Source organism: Chanodichthys erythropterus, chromosome 3, assembly GCF_024489055.1.
Source record: "Chanodichthys erythropterus isolate Z2021 chromosome 3, ASM2448905v1, whole genome shotgun sequence".
Taxonomy (NCBI): domain Eukaryota; kingdom Metazoa; phylum Chordata; class Actinopteri; order Cypriniformes; family Xenocyprididae; genus Chanodichthys; species Chanodichthys erythropterus.
This window is the reverse complement of record NC_090223.1, coordinates 71,193,599-71,220,770: the sequence shown is the minus strand read 5'-3', so window position 1 is coordinate 71,220,770 and position 27,172 is coordinate 71,193,599. Positions and strand designations below refer to the sequence as shown.

The 27,172-nt window shown below is 41.3% G+C and overlaps 2 protein-coding genes across 2 annotated transcripts in view; one reads left to right on the top strand and one right to left on the bottom strand.

Moving 5' to 3' along the window:
- Positions 1–27,172, top strand: part of LOC137006158 (zinc finger protein 585A-like) — a 567,148-nt gene that overhangs the window by 411,139 nt on the left and 128,837 nt on the right. The window contains exon 6 of the mRNA XM_067366698.1: positions 10,664–10,699. Coding sequence (XP_067222799.1) covers positions 10,664–10,699 — 36 coding nt within the window. The remainder of the gene's footprint in view (positions 1–10,663; positions 10,700–27,172) is intronic.
- On the bottom strand, positions 21,960–26,723 carry LOC137006894 (polyglutamylase complex subunit TTLL1-like). Its single transcript, XM_067368035.1, has 9 exons — positions 26,611–26,723; positions 26,300–26,508; positions 24,587–24,767; positions 24,379–24,516; positions 24,206–24,314; positions 22,605–22,748; positions 22,417–22,503; positions 22,167–22,330; positions 21,960–22,083 (listed from the first exon to the last, which is right to left on the bottom strand). Exons 1-9 carry the CDS (start codon positions 26,721–26,723, stop codon positions 21,960–21,962), a joined length of 1,269 nt encoding a protein of 422 aa, XP_067224136.1.

Below are 27,172 nucleotides of genomic sequence, written 5' to 3'. Positions count from 1 at the left end.
AATCTGGGGTGTGCCATTAAGTGTCACAATGGATGAAATTAAAGCAAACTTAAAGGGAGGAAGTGTGAGGAATGTCCGGAGATTACAGGTAAATCGGGAGGGGGCAAGACGAGATAGTGAATCTATTCTACTGGAGTTTGTAAGCGAAGTACTTCCCAAAAAAGTAACTTTAGGCTTCATGAGCTATAATGTTAGGGAATATATACCAATACCAATGAGATGCTACAACTGCCAAAGGTTTGGACATACAGCAAAAACATGCAAAGGTAGGAGAAGGTGTGCTAGATGTGGAGAAGATCATAACTATGAGGACTGTAATCATAAAGAGCAACCCAGATGTTGCAGCTGTGGAGGAAATCATAGTGTGGCTTATGGAGGATGTGAAGTGCTTAGAAGGGAAAAAAAGGTACAACAAGTGAGGACTCAGGGTAAGATGTCATATGCAGAGGCAGTGAAGATAGTAAATCAGAGAGGAGAGAATGGGGACAGAGATAATACAGGGAAACCTCTCAATAAAGACATGGATCCAGTGCAGGCTAATGAAGAGAAGATGTTGATTGATATGAGAAAGCTAGTCACGTTCATAGCAGGAGTGCTTAATGCAACAATGGGGGTCAAGTCTAAAACTGAGAGAATACAGATTATTACAAAAGCAGCTGTTAATCATTTAGATTTTAGAGGATTGACTTGGGAGGAGGTCAGAAATGATCTGAGCATCCAAACGAGTCAAGATCACTCAATTGATTAATGGTTTTATTTCTGCAATGGAATGCAAGAAGCTTATTGGCCAATGGACAGGAGTTTAAAAAATTTGTAGATGAGTTGCCAATCAAGCCAGATGTGATATGTGTGCAGGAAACTTGGTTGAAATCAAATTTAGAATTTAGAATAGTTGGTTATTCATCTGTAAGAAGTGACAGGGAAGAGGGAGTTGGTGGGGGGTGTGCTACGTTTATTCAGGATGATATGGCATTTAGAGAGGTGAATAAGGGAAGTGAGTATGTAGTTGTGGAAATATGGACAGGTGAGGGGAAGGTTGTAATTGTTAATTTTTACAATCCTTGTAAAAGGTTATCTTTAAACAGTTTAGTTGAAATTGACGGGATGGAAAATGATAGAGTGGTGATTTGTGGGGATTTTAATGCACATAGCACGTTATGGGGAGGAACTAAAACAGATGCAAATGGGGGGATTATAGAAGAATTACTAGAAGAAAAACAAATGGTTTGTTTAAATGATGGAAGAGGGACTAGAATAGATGTGTACACAGGAAACACCTCAGTATTAGACTTAACATTAGTTTCTAGAAATTTAGGGGGTAGATGTGAGTGGGATGTAGATGAAGACACCACAATCGGTAGTGATCATTTTCCAGTATTCTGTCAATTACAATTGGGGAAAAGTAAGAGAAATGGTGGAATGTTGGGGAGGTGGATTTTTAGTAGTGCAAGATGGGAATTATTTACTTATATTTGTGAAACAGAGATGAGCACCATAGATTTAAATGAAGACATTGAAGTTGTTGAGGGGAAAATTAGGGACATTTTTATAGAAGCAGCAAATCAAGCTATTTCAAAAAGTAAAGGTAAGATGAAGAGAAAAGCAGTCCCTTGGTGGTCAGATGAGTGTGCAAAAGCAGTTAAAGATAGGAATAAAGCATTCAGAATATTAAGAAGAACTCATAGTTTGCAGAATTTAATTGTATATAAGAATGCACAAGCTAAGGTTAAGAAAATAATACGAAATGCAAAAAGAGTTAGCTGGCAATGGTTTTGTAATAAAATAGGCAGAGTAACGCCAGTTGGGGAGGTATGGGAAATGATTAAAAAAATGAGAGGTATAAGAAAGGAATACCAATATCCAGTTTTAAAGAAGGGAGAGGAAGCTGCAATTTCTGATGGAGAAAAGGCAGAAATGATTGCAAAAGAGCTGGTCAAAATTTATAGTTCTTATAATTTGACTGAAGATGCTAGAAGAGGAAGAATAAGGACAAGAGAGGCTTATCCTGGGGTGCTGGTGGAAAGACAGGTAGGAAATAGTGTGTTGGACGTTCCGTTTACTATAAGTGAGATGAGAAGAGCAATAGCAAGATCTGGAATAACAGCACCGGGAGATGATGGAATTTGTTATATAATGTTGAAACATCTAGGTCCATTAGCAATGATGAATCTTCTAGGCCTTTATAATAAAGTCTGGGATAAGGGAAAACTACCCACTGCATGGAAAGAAGCGGTAATTATTCCTATTAGAAAACCAGGGAAAGACCCTTCAAAGCCTGAGAATTATAGGCCGATAGCGTTAACGTCACATTTAGGCAAAATAATGGAAAGAATGGTTACTGAGAGATTAACGTTTTATTTCGAGTCAAGGGAACTCCTATCACCATATCAGAGTGGGTTTAGGAGAGGGAGAGGAACAATGGATCCAATTATATGTCTGGAAACAGAAATCAAGAAAGCACAGGTGAACAAAGAATCAGTGATGGCAGTTTTCTTTGATGTTGAGAAAGCTTACGATATGGTTTGGAAGGAGGGATTAATGATTAAATTACATAATATAGGAATATTTCAGGAAGAGTTTTTAACTGGGTTAAAAGTTTTTTATTTGAAAGATCTATTCGGGTTAAAATTGGTGCAGTTGTATCCAGGAAGTATTTGGTGGATAATGGCACCCCCCAGGGGAGTGTCATTAGTCCATTATTATTTTCTATTATGATAAATGATGTGTTCTCTCAAGTTCCATCAGATATTAATCGTTCATTATTTGCAGATGATGGAGCGTTATGGAAACGGGGAAGGAATGTTGATCATATAAGGAAAAGGATACTGTCATGATCACCAGTGAGAGTGCCCTTTCAGCCACTAGAGGGCACTCCATCCCGGACTCTTATTTCCACCTGTTACATGGACTACATATCCCAATACACACTTCCCGGACTAATCATCTCACATCATTGCACTCACCTGTTTTGTATCATGTCATTAGTGTCTGTCTATATATAGTGAGCTGTTTCTGTCTTTGGTTGTGGTTCGTTGTTTAATGTTACACACACTTCTGTTCCTTGTGTTTTCTTGTTTTTTTTTTGCTTGTGCTTGTGCTTGTTTTGTTTGGACTGCCTTTCTGGATTCTGACCTTTGCCTGTTTTTGGAATACGACCTTGGATTACCCAATAAACAACCGCTGCAATTGGATCCTATCTTCTTGTTTTTGTGTGCACCGTGACAGAACGAACCACCCATGCAAGGATCCAGCAGTGTGGGGTTCCGAATCCTTCCTCCAGCCACTACCAGGGAGCGTTTGGATCAACTGCGGGCGTTGAGGGCTCTACGCCAAGAGGAATGGGAGGTAGGATGCTTCGCCAAGGTCTTTTGGACGATGGCGGTGGGGCTGGGTTACAATGACGCGGCTTTGAAGAATGTGTTTAATTGCTGCCTTGACGATCCTCTGCCTCAATGTGAGATGGAAGGGCTACGGATTTTAGATTTCTGGAGATTCGCCGCATATCTCCGCCATCGGAGAGAATGGACCTCACCGAGTCAACCAGGCAGTGTGCATGCTCCAGCCCATGAATCCGTTTCAGAAGGCACAGGGGAGGTGGGCACTGAGCTTCAGCTTCACCCCGGTAAAGGGAGGAGGAGGAGAAGGAAGAAGTCTCCAGCCAGTGAGTCCACTCCAGCCAGTGAGTCCACTCCAGCCAGTGAGTCCACTCCAGCCAGTGAGTCCACTCCAGCCAGTGAGTCCACTCCAGCCAGTGAGTCCACTCCAGCCAGTGAGTCCACTCCAGCCAGTGAGTCCGCTCCAGCCAGTGAGTCCGCTCCAGCCAGTGAGTCCGCTCCAGCCAGTGAGTCCACTCCAGTCAGTGAGTCCACTCCAGAGCCCGCTCCAGTCAGTGAGTCCACTCCAGAGCCCGCTCCAGTCAGTGAGTCCACTCCAGAGCCCGCTCCAGTCAGTGAGTCCACTCCAGAGCCCGCTCCAGTCAGTGAGTCCACTCCAGAGCCCGCTCCAGTCAGTGAGTCCAATCCAGAGCCCGCTCCAGTCAGTGAGTCCACTCCAGAGCCCGCTCCAGTCAGTGAGTCCACTCCAGAGCCCGCTCCAGTCAGTGAGTCCACCCCAGAGCCCGCTCCAGTCAGTGAGTCCACTCCAGTCAGTGAGTCCGCTCCAGAGTCCACTCCAGTCAGTGAGTCCGCTCCAGAGTCCACTCCAGCCAGTGAGTCCACTCCAGCCAGTGAGTCCACTCCAGCCAGTGAGTCCACTCCAGCCAGTGAGTCCACTCCAGCCAGTGAGTCCACTCCAGAGCCCGCTCCAGTCAGTGAGTCCACTCCAGAGTCTGATCCAGTCAGTGAGTCCACTCCAGAGTCTGATCCAGTCAGTGAGTCCACTCCAGAGCCCGCTCCAGTTAGTGAGTCCACTCCAGAGCCCGCTCCAGTCAGTGAGTCCACTCCAGAGCACGCTCCAGTCAGTGAGTCCACTCCAGAGCACGCTCCAGTCAGTGAGTCCACTCCAGAGCACGCTCCAGTCAGTGAGTCCACTCCAGAGCACGCTCCAGTCAGTGAGTCCACTCCAGAGCACGCTCCAGTCAGTGAGTCCACTCCAGAGCACGCTCCAGTCAGTGAGTCCACTCCAGAGCCCGCTCCAGTCAGTGAGTCCAATCCAGAGCCCGCTCCAGTCAGTGAGTCCACTCCAGAGCCCGCTCCAGTCAGTGAGTCCACTCCAGAGCCCGCTCCAGTCAGTGAGTCCACCCCAGAGCCCGCTCCAGTCAGTGAGTCCACTCCAGTCAGTGAGTCCGCTCCAGAGTCCACTCCAGTCAGTGAGTCCGCTCCAGAGTCCACTCCAGCCAGTGAGTCCACTCCAGCCAGTGAGTCCACTCCAGCCAGTGAGTCCACTCCAGCCAGTGAGTCCACTCCAGCCAGTGAGTCCACTCCAGCCAGTGAGTCCACTCCAGCCAGTGAGTCCACTCCAGCCAGTGAGTCCACTCCAGCCAGTGAGTCCATTCCAGCCAGTGAGTCCACTCCAGCCAGTGAGTCCATTCCAGCCAGTGAGTCCACTCCAGCCAGTGAGTCCACTCCAGAGCCCGCTCCAGTCAGTGAGTCCACTCCAGAGTCTGATCCAGTCAGTGAGTCCACTCCAGAGTCTGATCCAGTCAGTGAGTCCACTCCAGAGCCCGCTCCAGTTAGTGAGTCCACTCCAGTCAGTGAGTCCGCTCCAGAGCCCGTTCCAGTCAGTGAGTCCGCTCCAGAGCCCGTTCCAGTCAGTGAGTCTGCTCCAGCCAGTGAGTTCACTCCAGAGCCCGCTCCAGCCAGTGAGTCCGCTCCAGCCAGTGAGTCCGCTCCAGAGCCCGTTCCAGCTAGCGAGTCCGCTCCAGAGCTCGCTCCAGCCAGTGAGTCCATTTTGGGTGAGCCACCGCCTCACCCTCATAAGCGGAGGAGAAGGAGGAAGAGGGCTTCCTCTGTCCTACAAGGCCTGGAGACCACTCTAGGGGTTGTTCGTGGGTTCTCCAAGCGCCTTGCCCTGCCGGCGCCAACGAAGCGCCTTGCCCTGCCGGCGCCAACGAAGCGCCTTGCCCTGCCGGCGCCAACGAAGCGCCTTGCCCTGCCGGCGCCAACGAAGCGCCTTGCCCTGCCGGCGCCAACGAAGCGCCTTGCCCTGCCGGCGCCAACGAAGCGCCTTGCCCTGCCGCCAGCCCTGCCGCCACCGCCGCCGCCCAGGCCGCCAGTCCTGCCGCCGTCGTCCAAGCCTTCTGCTCTGCCACCACCGCCCAAGCCTTCTGCCCTGCTACCTCTGCCCAGGCCGCCTGAACCATTGAAATCTGCCTGGTCAGTTTCTCCAGCACCACCCTGGCAATCAGCCAGAACTCCAGACCTGCCAGTGCCCGCCTGGTCAGTTCCTCCAGCGCCGCCTTTGCAAACAGCCAGGACTCCAGACCTGCCAGTTCCCGCCTGGTCAAATCCTCCAGCGCCGCCCTGGCAATCAGCCGGGACTCCAAACCTGCCAGTGCCCGCCTGGTTAATTCCTCCAGCGCCGACCTGGCAAACAGCCGGGACTCCAGACCTGCCGGTACCAGCCTGGTCAGTTCCTCCAGCACCGCCCTGGATTTCAGTGGGGGCACCCTGGATCTGGCCCGCCGTCCCTCCCCCTGATCCTCCTCCTGTCCACCTCCCTCCTGAGTTTTTTTTTTGTGTTTTTGTGTTTTGTCTGGTGGAGCGTCTGGTAGCCGCTCCTTTGAGGGGGGGTAATGTCATGATCACCAGTGAGAGTGCCCTTTCAGCCACTAGAGGGCACTCCATCCCGGACTCTTATTTCCACCTGTTACATGGACTACATATCCCAATACACACTTCCCGGACTAATCATCTCACATCATTGCACTCACCTGTTTTGTATCATGTCATTAGTGTCTGTCTATATATAGTGAGCTGTTTCTGTCTTTGGTTGTGGTTCGTTGTTTAATGTTACACACACTTCTGTTCCTTGTGTTTTCTTGTTTTTTTTTGCTTGTGCTTGTGCTTGTTTTGTTTGGACTGCCTTTCTGGATTCTGACCTTTGCCTGTTTTTGGAATACGACCTTGGATTACCCAATAAACAACCGCTGCAATTGGATCCTATCTTCTTGTTTTTGTGTGCACCGTGACAGATACAAGAGTCAGTTAATATGGTAGAAAAATGGTCATACTTGTGGGGTTTTAAATTCTCAATGGAAAAAACAAAATCAATTATATTCACTAGAAAGAAAAAAGACAGTAATGGATTGGAGGTTAAATTGTATGGACAAATAATTGAGCAAGTTAAAGTGTTTAAATTTTTAGGGTTGTGGTTTGACTCTAAATTAAACTGGAATGAACATATCAATAAAATACTCAGTAAATGTAAGAAAGTGGTAAATGTTATGAGATGTCTGACAGGATCTGAATGGGGAGCAAGTAGAGAGGCATTGAAAAATGTATATACAGCATTAATAAGGTCAGTATTGGATTATGGAAGCTTGGGGTATGGATCAGCGGCTAAAACATCCTTAAAGAAATTAGAAATAATGAATTCTCAAGCTCTGAGACTATGTTGTGGTGCGATTAAATCAACTTCCGTTGATGCTCTACATGTGGAAATGGGAGAAATGCCACTATGCCTTCGAAGGGTACAGCTTATGATGAACTACTGGGTAAACTTAAAAGGACAGTCAGAAGGGAAAAATCCAGCTAGTAAGGTACTTATCCCTTGCTGGGAAAGTGAGAGAGCGAAAAGTAATAGTTTTGCCTGGATCTCAGGAACTATAGCAAGGGAAATGAGGTTAAATCAAGAAGTTTATATTCCTACAGTACCAATAACGGTAACGCCTCTGTGGATATTTCCTCAAGTGTTTGTCGACTTGTATTTACTGGAAAATTATCATTTATTCAAAGACATAGGAAATCTAGCAGCGGTGGTAGAGGACAGAATTCACACAGTATACCAGAATTATGTAGCAATATATACAGATGGATCTAAAGACCCTACGGGGAGAACATCATATGCATTTACTATACCATCCCTACAGATATCTAATAATAGGAGAACAACAGATCATCTGGCAGTTTATACAGTCGAGTTAGTAGCAATTGTGTCAGCCCTGAATTGGATAGAACTAGCCAATATAAGCAAAGTTATTGTGTGTTCAGACTCAAGTTCAGCATTGATGTCAATACAATCATTTTCATCCCAGAGTAGGCAAGATATAATTAATGAAATATATGAAACACTTTTTAGAATTCATAATTGGAACATAGAGGTTATATTTTTGTGGATACCAGCACATAGGGGGGTTAAAGGAAATGAGATAGCAGATTCACTAGCAAAGGAAGCAATTAAACAGGAAAATGTAATGGAGATTTTATTAAGCAGAACAGAAATAAAGGCAATGATTAAAAGCAAAATCACTAACAAATGGCAAGATAAATGGAAACAGGGAACTACAGGCAGACACCTTTACAACATCCAGAACGAGGTGGGAAAGATGAGGAGGACAGGACGAAGCACGAAGGAAGAGAATGTAATATCAAGATTGAGACTGGGTCACACAAGACTAAATAGTACGGTGCACCTTATGGGGAAACATCCAACAGCGCTGTGTGAATGTGGTCAGGGAATAGAAACAGTTGAGCATGTATTAATTCACTGTCAGAAATATGCCACAGAAAGGGAAATATTTAGAAGGACATCACAGCAGATAGAAATAAAACAAATTCTCAGTCAAACAGGAAATTATAATTCATTAATTGTATTCTTGAAGGAAACAGGGCTGATAAATAGGTTGTAAAGGTTTTTTGTTTTTTGTTTTTTTTATATATATGTATATATGTGTATGTGTATATATGTATATTTGGTTTATTTATTTCATTTAACATTAATATGTGTTTAGCAGAGGGTAAGAATTCTGGTCCACACTCCAGTATAGTAGGTGGCGGTAATACACCAATAACGTTGGCTGTCACCCGCCATAAAACAAGAAGAAGAAGAAGAAGAAGTTCTCCAGGACAGGTTTGAAAACCCCTGCAGTTGGCTAGTTCACATTACTGATGCTGAAGCAAGGTGAGATAAATAGTCATGAAAAATAATAATGTAAATATGAAAAGATATGATAAAATGATATACCTGAAAACAACTCTGTTCAGAGCTGTGGTCTGTTTGTACAACAGAAGGAAACTGGGAAAAGGTGTTCACAAGAAAACCAGCAAGACAAACAAAACCATATTTGTGCTAGTTGACATCCATGACAGTCACTGATAATGGAGATTATATTGTTAATGTAAATATTTAAAAGACAACCCAGATAGACCAACCTTGAATCAATGTTGAATCATGCATTAACCAAATTATCATCGAATCAACATTGAATTTTAAGTTGATGTTTCATCAGGTTTGCACCCTGAAATAATGTTATTTCAATGATGAAAAATAGATCAACATGGTTGTAAAATGTTTTTTCAACTTTAATTAAATCACCCTTTAACATTGAATTAACATGGAAACAATATCAAATCAGTCTTGCTTTATGTACAGCAAGACTCTAATTTCAATCAGAGACAATATAAGGGCAGCAGTTAATATGGTTTTAATGAACAATTCACAACTTCCTTCAGTTTACATGCAAATGTATTCATTTGTAACCACACACTGTTTGAACAGGAATTAACATCACATTCAGGAAAAACAAGTGGCTGTAAAAATGGCATTTCATGGTGATTAAAACAAACAGACCTAGTTTCACAGACAGAGTTTAGGCTAAGCCTTAGAAGACATGCCTTAGAAAATTATTTATCTTGAGACAAAACAATGGCAGTGCCATATTTTAAGATATGTTTTCAGTTAAAACAGCTCAGACATACATTTTAGTCTGGGACTTGATTTAAGCCTCGTCTGTAAAAGGGGTTAAGCAGTAATAAAAAAATAAATTAAAAAAAAACATTATTGGCATTCATCTTGAGACAAAACAATGGCACAGACAAATTTTAATATGTCAGTGCAAGTTACTTTAAGTTAAAACAGCTCAAACATGCATTTTAGTCATTGGAAAAAGAGCCTGGACAAAATAAACGCAATCTGCATCTGTAAATTTTAAGTAAATACAAATGGAAACTCACCAACAAAGACAGAAACACAGTACTACAGACTGAAACACTACCACAGTTCACTGACTTGAAGCTCTTCTGATGCAAAAAGTATGTCCTTATTCATTAAATTGATACTCTGACGCTGCTACACGGTAAAGGAGGAATTCATTTTAAATACGATGCTGTTAGGATTCATGTCCACAAACAACGTTAATTAACTGTAAAACACACATTCAAACGCTATATTATCCAATATATAAAGTAAAACAAATTTCCAAGTTCAACCTACCTTTCAGTGCGAGAAAATAGTTTCGAGCAGAAAGTTCAAGACGCTCGTGACGTCAGACGCGCGATCCTTAAAGTGCAGGTGAGATGTTTGAGTAGTTGTGAATTAAGTGTTTAAGTTGAAAGAGTGTAACGTTATTATAATAATGTCCAGCTTTTTCATCTCACTGACCTCCAACTGGTTGGAGTTTATCTACACTTCAGTTGGCAGGATTTATTTATTTATTTTTATTAATCAATTAATTTATTTTTATTTATTATTAAAACTGATATAGTTGTTAATAGATAATAAATTACTAATGTCTAAACCAGATGTTTATTAACTCACCTTTATGCCATCCCAAATGCATGTGACTTTTGTGTTTTGTTTTGCCTGTGTTCCCATGTGTTATTTTTTCAGAAAAAAAGTATAAATTTGTTTATTTTGTAGTCATTCTAGCAAAAGGCGATGAAACTGGTTTGTTTCATGTGCACAACTTTAGGATAACCAGACAGATGATTGTGAGGGTGACCTTGAGCAGCTCTTCATGGTGGTGTTCATTATTCTGAAGGAGCTGGAGAACTTCATGAACCACCTGCTGACCTTGGCATTGTGATCGAGGGAGATAAAGTTTTGAATCTACTCACTTCAGTCACATCAGCTTGTGCCCTGCTTCTGGGTATGATATACATCAACCTATAATGGTTTATATTAAATAGTCATACATTTGAATTCAGCGTGTTTTAACTTAAACCTTTTTTTTCCAAGTTTCACTTAATTTTGTAGTACATTGTAACAGTCACATTTCCAAATATAGCTGCAAGCAGCAATTACGGGGCCAAGCACAAAAACGGCACAAGAAGCAAGCCAACACGGCTGGGAGCATCAGGCTAACAGCAGCAGTGAGCAATTAAAGACCTATTAAGATCATTTTAGGTAAAAGAGCTGAAAAATGATCAAAAATGAGGATTTACTGGTTCATCACTTTCGACCAATAGGTGGCGCTGTGTCCAAATTCTTGCGGTATGGTCAGAGTGAGGTGACAATGACACTTGCAAAGTTTGGTGTCAATATGTCAAAGCACTGAAGAGATACAGCTTCAAGAGTTTGTTTTGCATCATGCCTTATATTCGTTGATCCGGTATACGAAAACGGTTTGACGTATCGACTTGAAATCCATAACTTTTTGTCGGCATGGTCTGAAGATGACACGGTTCAATTTTGGTGAAAATCGGAGCAACGGTCTAGGAGGAGTTCGAAAAAGTAGGTTTTTAAAGAAAAACAATATGGCGGACAGGAAGTTTAGCTGACAATGGAAAATTTGATATCTGTGTTCACAGCATGACCGACGGAATCTACTGAGACCAGTTTCATTACAATCGGTATATACAGTCAAGAGTTAATAAAATTTTTGTAAATTTTGTTATAACTTTTGACCACAAGGTGGCGCTGGTCTGAATCTTCTCAGGCTCCTTCAGGGCATTATGTTGATGACCCATACCGAGTTTCGTAATGATACGCAAATGCGTTCGTAAAATACAGCATTTTAGCACAAATTTCAAAATGGCCGAAGAACAAAATGGCTGATATGGGAAAATTGGATATTATTCGACTCTGCATGATGCCTCGAATCTAAAGAGACAAAATTTATGATTTTTGGTCAAAGCCATCAGAAGTTATGAGCAAAAAGAGCCATTTTTCAAATCTCCACTCCAGTAGGTGGCGCTGCTCCAAAACACTGCATGATGCCTCAGGTCATGCTTGTGATGACATGTACCAAGTTTGGTCTGAATATGATAAATCAGTGCAGAGATACAGCTTCAAGAGTGGGTTTTGCATCATGCCTCAAATTCGTTGCTCCGGTATACGAAAACGGTTTGATGTATCGTCTTGAAAGCCATAACTTTTTGTCGGCATGGTCTGGAGATGAAACATTTCAATTTTAGTGAAAATCAGAGCAACGGTCTGGGAGGAGTTCGAAAAAGTAGGTTTTTAAAGAAAAATAATATAGCGGACAGGAAGTTCAGCCAACTATGGCAAATTTGATATCTATGTTCTCAGCTTGACCCAAGGAATCTACTGAGACCAGTTTCATTACAATTGGTGAATACAGTCAACAGTTATTAGCATTTTTGTACATTTTGTTATAACTTTTGGCCACAAGGTGGAGCTGGTCCGAATCTTCTCAGGCTCCTTCAGGGCATTGTGCTGATGACCCATACCGAGTTTTGTAAAGATACGCTAATGCATTCGTAAAATACAGCATTTTAGCACAAAATTCAAAATGTCCGATGGCCAAAATTGCTGATATGGTAATAATGGTTATCATTTGACTCGGCATGATGCCCCGAATCCAACGAGACCAAATTTATGATTTTTGGACAAACCCAGCAGAATTTATAAGCAAAAATATCCATTTATCATATTTCCGCACCAGTAGGTGGCGCTGCGCCGAAACACTGCATGATACCTCAGGTCATACTTGTGATGACAGGTACCAAGTTTGGTCTGAATACGATAAAGCGTTGCGGAGATACAGCCTTACTTCTGTTTTCGCAAGCACTACGTACAATTCGTTCGTGAGTTTTTTGAAAACGGTTTGAGGAATCAACTTGAATTCCATAACTTTTTGTCAGCATGGTCTGAAGATGATCTGATTCAATTTTCATGAAAATCGGAGTAACGGCCTAGGAGGAGTTCGAAAAAGTAAGTTTTTCAGAAAATTCAAAATGGTGGAAAAATTTTCATGACGGAAAATGACGTCATATGGTGCAATCGATTCGTCTTGACCCAAGGAATCAGAGGAAAAAAGAATTTTGTTTCTAGCCCTTATGGTTCAAAAGTTATTAACATAAACATAAGTGCAACTTTGGACAGCTGGTGGCGCTAGAGGGATTGAGATAGAGACTCCAAATTTGCTGTGGACAAAGGTCAGACTGTCCTCTAACTGTGTGCCAAATTTCACAACTTTCCCGCAAGCGGTTCTATGGGTTGCCATAGACTTCAAGAGCGGAAGAAGAAGAAGAAGAAGAAGAATAAAAAAAAAGAAAAAAAAAAAGAACGCCAACAATAACAATAGGTGCCTCCGCACCTTCGGTGCTTGGCCCCTAAATATAGCTGCAAGCAGCAATTATGGGGCCAAGCACAAAAACGGCACAAGAAACCAGCCAACACGGCTGGGAGCATCAGACCAACTGCAACAGTGAACAATTAAAGACGTATTAAGATCATTTTAGGCATAAGAGCTGAAAAATTATCAAAAATGAGGATTTACTGGTTCATAACTTTCGACCAATAGGTGGCGCTGTGTCCAAATTGTTGTGGTATGGTCAGAGTGAGGTGACAATGACACTTCCAAAGTTTGGTGTCAATATGTCAAAGCACTGAAGAGATACAGCTTCAAGAGTCATTTTTGAATCATGCCTCAAATTCTTTGCTCTGGTATACAAAAACGGTTTGACATATGGACTTGAAATCCATAACTTTTTGTCGGCATGGTCTGAAGATGACACGGTTCAATTTTGGTGAAAATCGGAGCAACGGTCTAGGAGGAGTTCGAAAAAGTAGGTTTTTAAAGAAAAACAAGATGGCGGACAGGACGTTTAGCTGACTATGGCAAATTTGATATCTATGTTCTCAGCATAACCCAAGGAATCTACAGAGACCAGTTTCATTACAATTGGTTAATATAGACAAAAGTTATTAGCATTTTTGTAAATTTTGTTATAACTTTTGACCACGAGGTGGCGCTGGTCCGAAACTTCTCAGGCTCCTTCAGGGCATTGTCCTGATGACCCATACCAAATTTATGAATTTTGGTCAAACTCATCAGAAGTTATGAGCAAAATAACAATTTTTCATATCTCCACTCCAGTAGGTGGCGCTGCACCGAAACACTGTATAATGCCTCAGGTCATGCTTGTGATGACATGTACCAAGTTTGGTCTAAATATGTCAAAGCATTGTAGAGATACAGCTTCAAGGGTAATTTTTGCATCACATCTCAAATTCTTTGCTCCGGTATACGAAAACGGTTTGACTTATCGACTTGAAATCCATAACTTTTTGTCGGCATGGTCTGAAGATGACACGGTTCAATTTTGGTGAAAATTGGAGCAACGGTCTAGGAGGAGTTCGAAAAAGTAGGTTTTTGAAGAAAAACAATATGGCGGACAGGAAGTTTAGCTGACTATAGCAAATGTGATATCTATGTTCTCAGCATGACCCAAGGAATCTACTGAGACCAGTTTCATTACAATTGGTGAATACAGTCAAAAGTTATTAGCATTTTTGTAAATTTTGTTATAACTTTTGACCACAAGGTGGCGCTGTGCCGAAACTTCTCAGGCTCCTTCATGGCATTGTGCTGATGACCCATACCGAGTTTCGTAACGATACGCTAATGCGTTCGTAAAATACAGCATTTTAGCACAAAATTCAAAATGGCCGACGGCCTAAATGGCCGATATGGGAAAATTGGATATCAATCGACTCGACATGATGCCCTGAATCTAACGAGACCAAATTTATGATTTTTGGACAAAACCATCAGAAGTTATAAGCAAAAATGACCATTTTTCATATCTCTGCACCAGTAGGTGGCGCTGCGCCACAACACTGCATGATGCCTCTGGTCATGCTTGTGATGACATGTACCAAGTTTGGTCTGAATACGATAAAGCGTTGCGGAGATACAGCCTTATGTCCATTTTCGCAAGCACTATGCACAATTCGTTCGCTTATTTTACGAAAACGGTTTGAGGAATTGACTTGAATTCCATAACTTTTTCTTGGCATGCTCTGAAGATGATCTGGTTCAATTTTCATGAAAATCGGAGTAACGGCCTAGGAGGAGTTCGAAAAAGTAGGTTTTTCAGAAAATTCAAAATGGCGGAAAAATTTTCATGACGGAAAATGACGTCATAGGGTGCAATCGATTCGTCTTGACCCACGGAATCAGGAGATTTCAAGAAATCAAGAATTTTGTTTCTAGCACTTACGGTTCAAAAGTTATTAACATAAACATAAGTGCAAATTTGGACAGCTGGTGGCGCTAAAGGGATTGAGTTAGAGACTCCAAATTTGCTATGGACAAAGGTCAGACTGTCCTCTAACTGTGTGCCAAATTTCATAACTTTCCCGCAAGCGGTTCTATGGGCTGCCATAGACTTCAAGAGCGGAAGAAGAAGAAGAAGAAGAATAAATATAGCTGCAAGCAGCAATTACGGGGCCAAGCACAAAAACGGCACAAGAAGCCAGCCAACATGGCCGTGAGCATCAGACCAACAGCAGCAGTGAGCAATTAGAAAAAAAAGTTATTAGCATTTTTGTCAAGTTTGTTATAACTTTTGAGCACGAGGTGGCGCTGGTCCGAAACTTCTCAGGCTGCTTCAGGGCATTGTCCTGATGACCCATACCAAATTAATGAATTTTGGTCAAACCCATCAGAAGTTATAAGCAAAAATAGCCATTTTTCATATCTCCACTCCAGTAGGTGGCGCTGCGCCGAAACACTGTATGATGCCTCAGGTCATGCTTGTGATGACACGTACCAAGTTTGGTCTGAATATGTCAAAGCATTGTAGAGATACAGCTTCAAGAGTAATTTTTGCATCATCTCTCAAATTCTTTGCTCCGGTATACGAAAACGGTTTGACTTATCAACTTGAAATCCATAACTTTTTGTCGGCATGGTCTGAAGATGATACGGTTCAATTTTGGTGAAAATCGGAGCAAAGGTCTAGGAGGAGTTTGAAAAAGTAGGTTTTTAAAGAAAAACAATATGGCGGACAGGAAGTTCAGCTGAATATGGCAAATTTGATATCTATGTTCTCAGCATGACCCAAGGAATCTACTGAAAACAGTTTCATTACAATCGGTTAATATAGTCAAAAGTTATTAGCATTTTTGTAAATTTTGTTATAACTTTTGACCACAAGGTGGCGCTGGTCCTAAACTTGGTATGCTCCTTCAGGGCATTGTGCTGATGACCCATACCGAGTTTCATAACGATACGCTAATGACGTCATATGGTGCAATCGATTCGTCTTGACCCAAGGAATCAGAGGAAAAAAGAATTTTGTTTCTTGCCCTTATGGTTCAAAAGTTATTAACATAAACATAAGTGCAACTTTGGACAGCTGATGGCGCTAGAGGGATTGAGTTAGAGACTCCAAATTTGCTATGGACAAAGGTCAGACTGTCCTCTAACTGTGTGCCAAATTTCACAACTTTCCCGCAAGCGGTTCTATGGGCTGCCATAGACTTCAAGAGCGGAAGAAGAAGCGGAAGAATAATAATAAGCGTACGGAACGCCAACAATAACAATAGGTGCCTAAGCACCTTCGGTGCTTGGCCCCTAATAAGCGTACGGAACGCCAACAATAACAATAGGTGCCTAAGCACCTTCGGTGCTTGGCCCCTAAATATAGCTGCAAGCAGCAATTACGGGGCACAAAAACGGCACAAGCACAAAAACGGCACAAGAAGCCAGCCAACATGGCTGGGAGCATCAGACCAACAGCAGCAGTGAGCAATTAGAAAAAAAAGTTATTAGCATTTTTGTCAATTTTGTTATAACTTTTGACCACAAGGTGGCGCTGGTCCGAAACTTCTCAGGCTCTTTCAGGGCATTGTCCTGATGACCCATACCAAATTTGTGAATTTTGGTCAAACCCATCAGAAGTTATAAGCAAAAAGAGCAATTTTTCATATCTCCACTCCAGTAGGTGGCGCTGCTCCAAAACACTGCATGATGCCTCAGGTCATGCTTGTGATGACATGTACGAAGTTTGGTCTGAATATGATAAATCAGTGCAGAGATACAGCTTCAAGAGTGGGTTTTGCATCATCCTCAAATTCGTTGCTCCGGTATACGAAAACGGTTTGACGTATCGACTTGAAAGCCATAACTTTTTGTCGGCATGGTCTGGAGATGAAACATTTCAATTTTAGTGAAAATCAGAGCAACGGTCTGGGAGGAGTTCGAAAAAGTAGGTTTTTAAAGAAAAACAATATGGCGGACATGAAGTTTAGCTGACTATGGCAAATTTGATATCTATGTTCTCAGCATGACCCAAGGAATCTACTGAGACCAGTTTCATTACAATTGGTGAATACAGTCAACAGTTATTAGCATTTTTGTACATTTTGTTATAACTTTTGGCCACAAGGTGGAGCTGGTCCGAATCTTCTCAGGCTCCTTCAGGGCATTGTGCTGATGACCCATACCAAGTTTTGTAAAGATACGTTAATGCGTTCGTAAAATACAGCATTTTAGCACAAAATTCAAAATGGCCGACGGCCAAAATGGCCGAAGTGGGAAAATTGCATATCATTCGACTCGGCATGATTCCCCGAATCCAACGAGACCAAATCTATGATTTTTGGACAAACCCATCAGAAGTTATAAGCAAAAAAACCCATTTTTCATATCTCCGCACCAGTAGGTGGCGCTGCGCCGAAACGCTGCATGGTGCCTCAGGACATGCTTGTGATGACATGTACCAAGTTTGGTCTGAATATGATAAAGTGTTGCAGAGATACAGCCTTACTTCTATTTTCACAAGCACTACGTACAATTCGTTCGCTTATTTTACGAAAACGGTTTGAGGAATTGACTTGAATTCCATAACTTTTTCTTGGCATGCTCTGAAGATGATCTGGTTCAATTTTCATGAAAATCGGAGTAACGGCCTAGGAGGAGTTTGAAAAAGTACGTTTTTCAGAAAATTCAAAATGGCGGAAAAATTTTCATGACGGAAAATGACGTCATATGTTACAGTCGATTCGACTTGAGCCAAGGAATCAGGGGGGAAAAGAATTTTGTTTCTAGCCCTTACGGTTCAAAAGTTATTAACATAAACATAAGTGCAACTTTGGACAGCTGGTGGCGCTAGAGGGATTGAGTTAGAGACTCCAAATTTGCTATGGACAAAGGTCAGACTGTCCTCTAACTGTGTGCCAAATTTCACAACTTTCCCGCAAGCGGTTCTATGGGCTGCCATAGACTTCAAGAGCGGAAGAAGAAGAAGAATAATAAGCGTACGGAACGCCAACAATAACAATAGGTGCCTAAGCACCTTCGGTGCTTGGCCCCTAATAAGCGTACGGAACGCCAACAATAACAATAGGTGCCTAAGCACCTTCGGTGCTTGGCCCCTAATAAGCGTACGGAACGCCAACAGATACAATAGGTGCCTAAGCACCTTCGGTGCTTGGCCCCTAATAAGCGTACGGAACGCCAACAATAACAATAGGTGCCTAAGCACCTTCGGTGCTTGGCCCCTAATAAGCGTACGGAACGCCAACAATAACAATAGGTGCCTAAGCACCTTCGGTGCTTGGCCCCTAAATATATTTGACCCACCTTCTGTCAGTCATACACTACATTGTGTAGTTCTAACTTCCTGTTGGTTTTTGTTTTCTTTAGATGCCTTACATCAAGTGAAGGCTGAGGAAAAGGAGGCCTCAAAGTTTGTATTTTCTGTTTCTGCAAAACTGGCTCCGCTATGTTCCTGATTAGCTTTGGGCATTGCTCATGATGGAAATCCCTGAGTTCGTCAGAGTATCAATTTAATGAATAAGGACATACTTTTTGCATCAGAAGAGCTTCAAGTCAGTGAACTGTGGTAGTGTTTCAGTCTGTAGTACTGTGTTTCTGTCTTTGTTGGTGAGTTTCCATTTGTATTTACTTAAAATTTACAGATGCAGATTGTGTTTATTTTGTCCAGGCTCTTTTTCCAATGACTAAAATGCATGTTTGAGCTGTTTTAACTGAAAGTAACTTGCACTGACATATTAAAATTTGTCTGTGCTATTGTTTTGTCTCAAGATGAATGCCAATAATGTTTTTTTTTTTTATTATTACTGCTTAACCCCTTTCACAGACGAGGCTTAAATCTAGTCCCAGACTAAAATGTATGTCTGAGCTGTTTTAACTGAAAACATATCTTAAAATATGTCACTGCCATTGTTTTGTCTCAAGATAATTTTCTAAGGCATGTCTATAAAATCTACTTAAATAATTGAACTAAGGTCTGGTCCTGGCTTAGCCTAAACTCTGTCTGTGAAACCAGGGGCCTGTACCATGATGGTAGATGAACAAACTCAGGGTTATAGGATTATTTTCGAGTTGACAAAACCAAACCACTCCAATCCGGCTTTGTTGCTGATCATCAACTTTCTCTGTCAACTCAGGCTTTGATCCTGAGTTTGTGGAGCGCGTGCACATGAATGTGTGACATCAGTGGCGAACAGCCAATCACATGCCTTGCAACAGAAATAAACTGTGATTCACTTCTCGCGAGAGAGCCAGCGCGATTCAAAACTCTTTCGCTGAAAATGAAGAATTTAAATGCATTTACACTAATGGAAAATACTAGTCTGTGAAAGAGGACAAGTGAAAGATCAGTGCAAGTGAAAGTTGTGACGTTAGTTTATATAGTTGATAATATATAGCGATATAGACTCAAACATATAAGGTCACATGTAGTCATATTTAATATTTACACCTTATTTATATTACATATGATCTATATATATTAATATTCATTGAAACTAAATACTTAATAACAACTGTTAAACTAAACATGCATGTGTGTAATGGATTAATAAAAATATAGATCATATAATCATATAAATCATAAAATAATTTGATTATGATTAAAACTTGACACTTTCATCGTTAAATATTTGTTTTTACTATATAATGACCTTTAATTTGGAGGAAGAGAAACTGGGGGAGTGACTTTATTGTGTTGAGTGTGTCAGTGTCACTTAGCTTACATCTGATTGGTCCAATTTCAGTTTGAGATCTCTAACCCAGAACATAACCTGCCCTGGGGCAGGTTAGCCGTGGAGCGTAAGTTACTATGGCGATGAACACCTAAAAGCCAAGTCACTCTCATGGTACCTAAAACCCAGGATTGGCGCTAACTAATCTGAAATTTACCTGGCTAGCCAGCTAATCCAGCTTCATGGTACAGGCCCCAGGTCTATTTGTTTTAGTCACCATGAAATGCCATTTTTACAGTCACTTGTTTTTCCTGAATGTGATGTTAATTCCTGTTCAAACAGTGTGTGGTTATAAATAAATTCACAACTTACTTCAGTTTACATACAAATGTATTCTTCATTAAAACCATATTAACTGCCGCCCTTACATTGTTAGAGTCTTGCTGTACATAAAGCAAGATTGATTTAATAGTTTCCACGTTAATTCAGTGTTAAATAGGTGATTTAATTAAGGTTGAAAAAACATTTTACAACCATCTTGATCTATTTTTCATCATTGAAATAACATTATTTCAGGGTGCAAACCTGATGAAAAATCAACTTAAAATTCAACGTCGATCAACATTGATTCAATGTTATTTTGGTTAAGGCATTAACATTGATTCAACGTTGATTCAAGGTTGGTCTGCTATCTGGGTAAGGTCCACCAGTGATGAAGCTGACCAAAAATCAACATTGATTCAGTGTTGTCTTTTTCAACACTGAAAAGCATTGAATTTTCAATCTCAACCAAAATGATGATTCTGATAGAATTTCAACATTGAATCAATGTCACCTTGCTATCTGGGTCAGTTTTAGCCAGGTTGAGCTGTAGATGATGTTCTTTCATCCATGCCGAGATGTCCGCCAGACAGCTTGAGATTCGTGCAGCTACTGTGGGATCATCTGGTTGGAATGAAAGGAAGAGTTGTGTGTCATCAGCATAGCAATGGTAGGAGAAACCATGTGGTGGGACCAAGTGATGTAGTGTAAATGGAGAAGAGGAGGGGTCCAAGCACTGAACCCTGAGGAACACCCGTGGTCAGTTGATGAGCTTTGGATACCTCCCCTCTCCAGGCAACCCTGAAAGACCTTCTTGTGAGATAGGATTCAAACCAGAGAAGTGGAAATTACATATAAATGGTCTGATTAACAAAAGTAACTAACTAAAACACAAAATACAAGCACTGACATTTAATGGTTTTTAATGATTTGTAAATATTATATTGAAAACATTACACTGTTGTGAAGATATTTGCAATTGTTTTGTAAAAGGTGTCATTATATTTGGGACTAATCTCATTGCTTTACTCTATTTTGTCCAGCAGGTGGCGCCAGCGTGTGGTGTTTCGAACGCTTTGAAACCGTGAATCATTTTGTGAAACAATTGGTTCCATTGATTCGAATCTTCGTTTCTCCCGTCATCACTACCCTCCGTGCACGAGCTCTGCTCTCATATATGACATTACTAAATTCAGAAGCGCATACTAACATATTACTTTTGCTACTTTCTGTGGTAGAAATAGTACATTCATCAGCAAAATGAACAAATAAAGATATTTTTATATTGATTTAATTATTCGTAAGGTTGTTGCCCTTTATAACACACACACACACACACACACACACACAAAAAAATAGAAAAATACTAAAAATAATATTAATTTTTCAAGTATATAAAACATTATCCTTCTTATATCACAGTATATATTTATGAGACTCCAGTGAATATTTCTGGGGTTTAGTGTAAACGCAGTCAAACCCAGTAACGGGGCATGTTGTCACAATGAGAATCTGTCATCGAACAGCTTATTAAAGCCTTTTCAGCAGAAACTAAACAGAAATACACAAAATATTTTGTTAAATAGAAAAAAGAAATGTTCAAATAAGTCTCTTTTGTTCAACAAGGCTGCATTTATTTGATTGTAAATGCAGTAAAATTGTGATATATTCACTATATATATTATACACTATATTTAATATATATTGACATTGAACTGTTTATTATGTGAATATATAGTTATTCCTGTGATCATTTTCAGCATCATTACTCCAGTCTTCAGTGTCACATGATCCTTCAGAAATCATTCTGATATGATGATTTGATGCTCAAGAAACATTTATGATTATTATCAATGTTGAAAACAGTTCATATTTTTGTGGAAACTGTGATAGATTTTATTTTCAGGAGTCTTTAATGAACAGAAGCACAAAAGAACAGCATTAATTTGAAACAGAAATCATTATAAATGTCTGTACTGTCACTTTAATTCAATAATGATGAATAAATAAAAGCATTCATTTCTTTCAGAGCACAGCTCCAGTGAAGGCCTCATGCGTCACTTCCAGGTGGCGGGGAACGGTGGGCGCACGCTGCCGGACCTGCTGCCCTTTGACCCCAGCGACTGCCCCGAGCGGCTCCTGAGGTCGGCGCTCTCGCTCAGAGCCTGCTCCTCGTCGTATCTGTGAGACGGAGAGAGAGAGACTGATATAGAGGAGCCACTCACGGGACGAGACGTCACGCGGAGGCGTCTGCACTCACTCACAGCACTAGATAGTGTCCCAGAGCCTCTTTGGGCAGGCTGCGGTTCCAGCGGCAGTCGGGGATCTCTCCGTTGGGCGTGACGATGTTCAGCGTGTCGTTGATCAGGTTGTACTTCAGGATGCGGTCGTTGGCCGTGCTGGAGGTGAGCGACGGAGACGCGTTCACCTGAGAGAGACGCACACGGTCACTCGCTGAAATAATGAGCGATAGAAATATAGAAGACTTTTCAAACCCCAGAGATGTCATGTGACCTCGATCAGCCACGGCTTGAGCCTGTCGTCGATGATGATGTCGTAGCCGTAACACTCGAAGCAGTGCTTGTCGTTGTTCATGACGGGCTGCAGACGGGAAGAAGAACACATTATTATGATTGTGAGCTTCAGCTCAACATGTGTTCATGCTTCATCAGAACAGTCGCTCCCTCATGATCTGGACTCACAGCCACGGCTTTGAGCGACTGCACCATGATCCAGTGGATCTGGTCAAACAGGTGGTTGGTGACGTCCCGTCCTCGAGTGCTCTCCAGATAGAGCCGCAGGTTACTGACCGTCCACTTCCCGCCGTGAACGTGATTGTAGTCGTCCTGCGCTCAAATATATGGGAATTAACGGGAATATATGCACACCCCTGCATGCACTGCGCATTCCCCCAGTAATATTGTGAAACAGAACTACAATTAAAAATAATGGTTTTCCTTTTTTGATAGACATAAAAATATCATTTATTCTTGTGATCATTTTCAGCATAATTTCTCCAGTCTTCAGTGTCACATGATCCTTCAGAAATCATTCTAATATGATGATTTGATGCTCAATTATCAATGTTGGAAACAGTTGTGCTGCTTAATATTTTTTATAACCTGTGATACTTTTTCAGGATTCTTTGATGAATAAAAATTAAGAACAGCATTTATATAAAATATAAATCTTTTGTAACAATATACACTACTGTTCAAAATTTTGGGGTCAGTAATTTTTTTTCTTTCTTTTTTGAAAGAAATTGAAACTTTTATTTAGCAAGGATGTGTGAAATTGATAAAAAAAGTGATAGTAAAGATTTATATTGTTAGAAAATATTTATATTTTGAATAAATTCTGTTCTTTTTAACTTTTTATTAATCAGTGAATCCTGAAAATAGTATCACAGGTTCCAAAGAAATATTCATCAGCACAACTGTTTCCAACATTGATAATAACCGAGTATCAAATCAGCATATTAGAATGATTTCTGAAGGATCATGTGACACTGAAATAAATAAATAAATAAATGCTGCAATAAAAATATATTTATTTCACATATTTACAAATTAGAATTAATTGAATGCAAAAATAAATAACTGTTATTTCATGTTATGACCAAACAAATTGTTTTTATTTGTTTTTATATTATATATTTTATATAAATATTATAAATCTATAAAAATTGACCAAAACTTCCAATTATTTCCTATAAATTCTCATAAATATTTCCAAAATTCCCCAGGTTAAGTTCCCGTGGAAAGTTTCCGCCCCTTTGCGACCCTAGTCAGGAAATATGGCTCTATATCAGCAGGTATCAATAGTCTATATTCGTCAATCAACATGCTCAATTGCCCAAAATACCAAAAATTCAGTCATCTTCTGAACACAAATTAAGATATTTTGGATGATTTTTTTTGTGCGCCAGAAAAACAAAATAGCGACTTTTCAACAATATCTAGTGATGGCCGATTTCAAAGCGATACTTCGAATCTTTTGTTTCAAATCAGTGATTCGGATCGCGTGTCAAACTGCCAAGCTGAAAAGATTTGAAGTAAATCTTGGGATTTAAGAATCGATATCGGTTCGTAAAAATGAGAATCCATTAAAATCGAGAAAGCAATATTTTTTACCCAGCCAAGCGACAAGAACACTTTTTGTGCGCCAAAAGAACAAAATAAGGACATTATTTCCCAGTATCTAGTGATGAGCGATTTCAAACTTCATGAAGCTTGACGAATCTTTTGTTTGAATCAGTGTTTGTGCAGCACTCAGAATCTAGCTGTGGGTGCGAGCGACTCACGCCGTGTTTCTGGATGGCCACGTTGGTGAGGTGCACGAACATGTTGTCCAGCTCACTGGTGCTGGGCGTGTATTTGACCGTGCAGAAGCGGCAGAAGCCCAGTTTGTACCTGAAACACAGAGCGGTCAGTGCGGACGGAGCGATGCGGTGGCGTGCGGCGGTCACATACTCACATGTAGCACTTGAGCGGCCTGTAGCTGGTCACCAGCACATACAGACGCAGGTCGAACTTCTTCCCGCCGATCAGCAGAGGGTTGTCGATGTACAGAGAGATGACATACGCCTCCTTCCCACTGTTCCCTGCCACGAACCTGTCAAACGCCAGCAGTTCAGACTGAATTCCAGCTATTTAATGTGTTCGACAGAAGATGAGCGTCTTACGTGGACGTGCGGCTGTCGCGGGACCACTTCTTGATCTGAGAGAGCTTGTTGATGAGGAAGATGCCTTTTCCCTGCGCCTTCCCGCATGGCTTCATGATCCACGTGCTGGACGGGCTCTTCCTGAACTCCTCCACAAACAGGTTGTAGTCAGCCGGCAGCATGAACGTCACCGGCACGAAATCTACGGTCAGAGTCATGGTGCGTTCACACCAGATACGAATGAAGCTTTAAAGGAACACTCCACTTTTTTTTAAAAAAAATAGGCTCATTTTCCAACTCCCCTAGAGTTAAACAGTTGAGTTTTACCGTTTTCAAATCCATTCAGCCAATCTCCAGGTCTGGCGGTACCACTTTTAGCATAGCTTAGCATAGTCGATTGAATCTGATTAGACCGTTAGCATCTGCGTGATATCATTGCGCCTGCTGCACCCATAGTACGGCAGCAAAGTTCCTTGATTATTACGCCAGAATGAGAGTATAGTTCCTAGCCATATCGGCCTGGAAAATCACAACTTTTCATTTTCCGTCGGTCTTAGTACACGATGTAACTACAGAAGAGTCAAGTTTTAAATAGGAAAAATATCGAAACTCTTTGGTTATTTTTGAACGAGATGCTAACGGTCTAATCAGATTCAATGAAGTATGCTAAGCTATGCTAAAAGTGGTACCGCCAGACCTGGAGATTTAGAAAATGGTAAAACTCAACTGCTTAACTCTAGGGGAGTACATCCCGAGGTGCGAATTGAGCGTTTCAAGCGTTTGACACGCATAACGCATAAAGTTGAAAAAGAGCTTGCTCTAGTAGTGACGTGATTTCGACGTAGCGAGCGGAGGCAGAAATCCGAAACAACAATGGAGGACAAAATCATCCCTGTACTTTTCATACTTTTATAGAAGCAGGAATAAAAAGGATCTTGCTGGGAAGAAAGTGAGTGAGGAGGTCAGACAATCTGGTAAGTTGTGAAAAACGGTCTTTACTCAATTTGAGCTATGTATATTAGGACTGTCAACATTAATGCGTTAACACACGCGATTAATTCAAAATCCTTAAGGCGTTAAAATATTTTAATGCAAATTTAATGCAAAAACATTATAGAAGCATGTGAAATTGCGTCATAACGTAATTTACGTCACGCAGTCAGATGATCTTAAAGTCCATGTTGATTATATCAGAGATGGCAGAGAGAATTATTCATTCCAGTGTCTGTTTCGCTTTAAAACACAAACTCTGTCATATTCTGTGATTGTATCTGTAGAGCGTGAGTCCTCCCGCATCGCTGTTCCTGTCTGAACGGAACATGGAAACATCCCACCGCTGGATGGCCAGATGATATGAACACTATGTTTCTCGGCTGGATCAAGCAAACCAGCGTCTCGCTATGAAAGTTTTGACGGATGAGGATTGAAATCAAAGTAAAGACGACTGCGGTGACAATAAATGTACATAAATGTATGAAACTATATTAAATCATATCATTTGGTTATTTGGTGTCCTTTTTTGGAAAGACATCTAAATTTACCTTGAAAAAAGCTGAAAAACACAGTTTTGTGAAAATCACACTTCAATCTAATGGTTTACTTTGCTGGATATAGGCAATGATAGCAAAATAGACAAATGTTAAAAAAAAAAAAAAAAAAAAAAGGTGTATTCTTAATTTCACGATGTGTGCTTTTAAAAAAAAATTTTAATCTATTGACAGCCGCTGGTTTTACCCAGGTAGAGGTATTTCCCGCTCTCGTCCTTCTCGGCTAAGGGACTGGCCTCCTTCTCCAGGTCTTTGCGGTAGCGCTTGATGTTCTTGATCATCAGGTCCTTCCTGGTCAGCTCGTAGTGGTTGGGGAAGTGGTTGACCATCTGGTCGTCGGTCAGCCGGTAGCCGGTGTCCACGCTGAACACGCTGCGGATGGTCTGGACGCTCATCCTGCGGATGACATGAAGTGATCTGATCAAATCAGTGTTTCAGGATCTAGTTCAGCTGTGTTTCAGTGTCAGTGTGAACGGATCAAATGAATCGAGCTCTTGCCAGTAGAAGTTCCAGTCGTCGCTGTCCGTCACCTGGATCCATCCTCTCTTCTCAAAGTTATTGATCAGCACCGACTTCTCGATGTCCGTCACCCACTTCACCTTCCCAGCCATCACACACACACACTCCTGAGAAACACACACACTCCCCTCTCAGAGACGCCGAACCACAACAACATTGATGAAACAGGAGCAGCAGGTCCATCACTGGGGATTATTGATTGTGTTCCACTGATTTCACAATAGTTTCTTACTTTCAATAAATTCAAAATACAACTGTTCAGTGTTAGTTCATGGAAATAATGTTAACAGGTGCAACTTTTGCTCTAAAATGTACTAGTAAATGTTAAAAATAACACAAACTGAGATTAATAAATGCTGTAGAAGTGTTATTGGTTCATGTTAACTAATGAAACATTATTGTAAAGTCATATTACACACACGGTATTATTACATAAAGTTTGTCATTAACACAAGCTCACACTGAATCATGTGTCACAGTGTCATTCAGTGAAGTGTGTGATAATCCAGCAGATGTTGATGCGATTTCTGTGTCTTATTGA

Excerpts from the sequence above, each read along its gene's own strand:
- LOC137006894 (XM_067368035.1), bottom strand. The coding sequence starts at position 26,723 with ATGGCTGGGAAGGTGAAGTGGGTGACGGACATCGAGAAGTCGGTGCTG. Across the intron at positions 26,509-26,610 it reads GACGACTGGAACTTCTACTG|GATGAGCGTCCAGACCATCC; the intron begins GCAAGAGCTCGA and ends TGTCATCCGCAG. Across the intron at positions 22,084-22,166 it reads CTGGGACACTATCTAGTGCT|ATACGACGAGGAGCAGGCTC; the intron begins GTGAGTGAGTGC and ends TCCGTCTCACAG.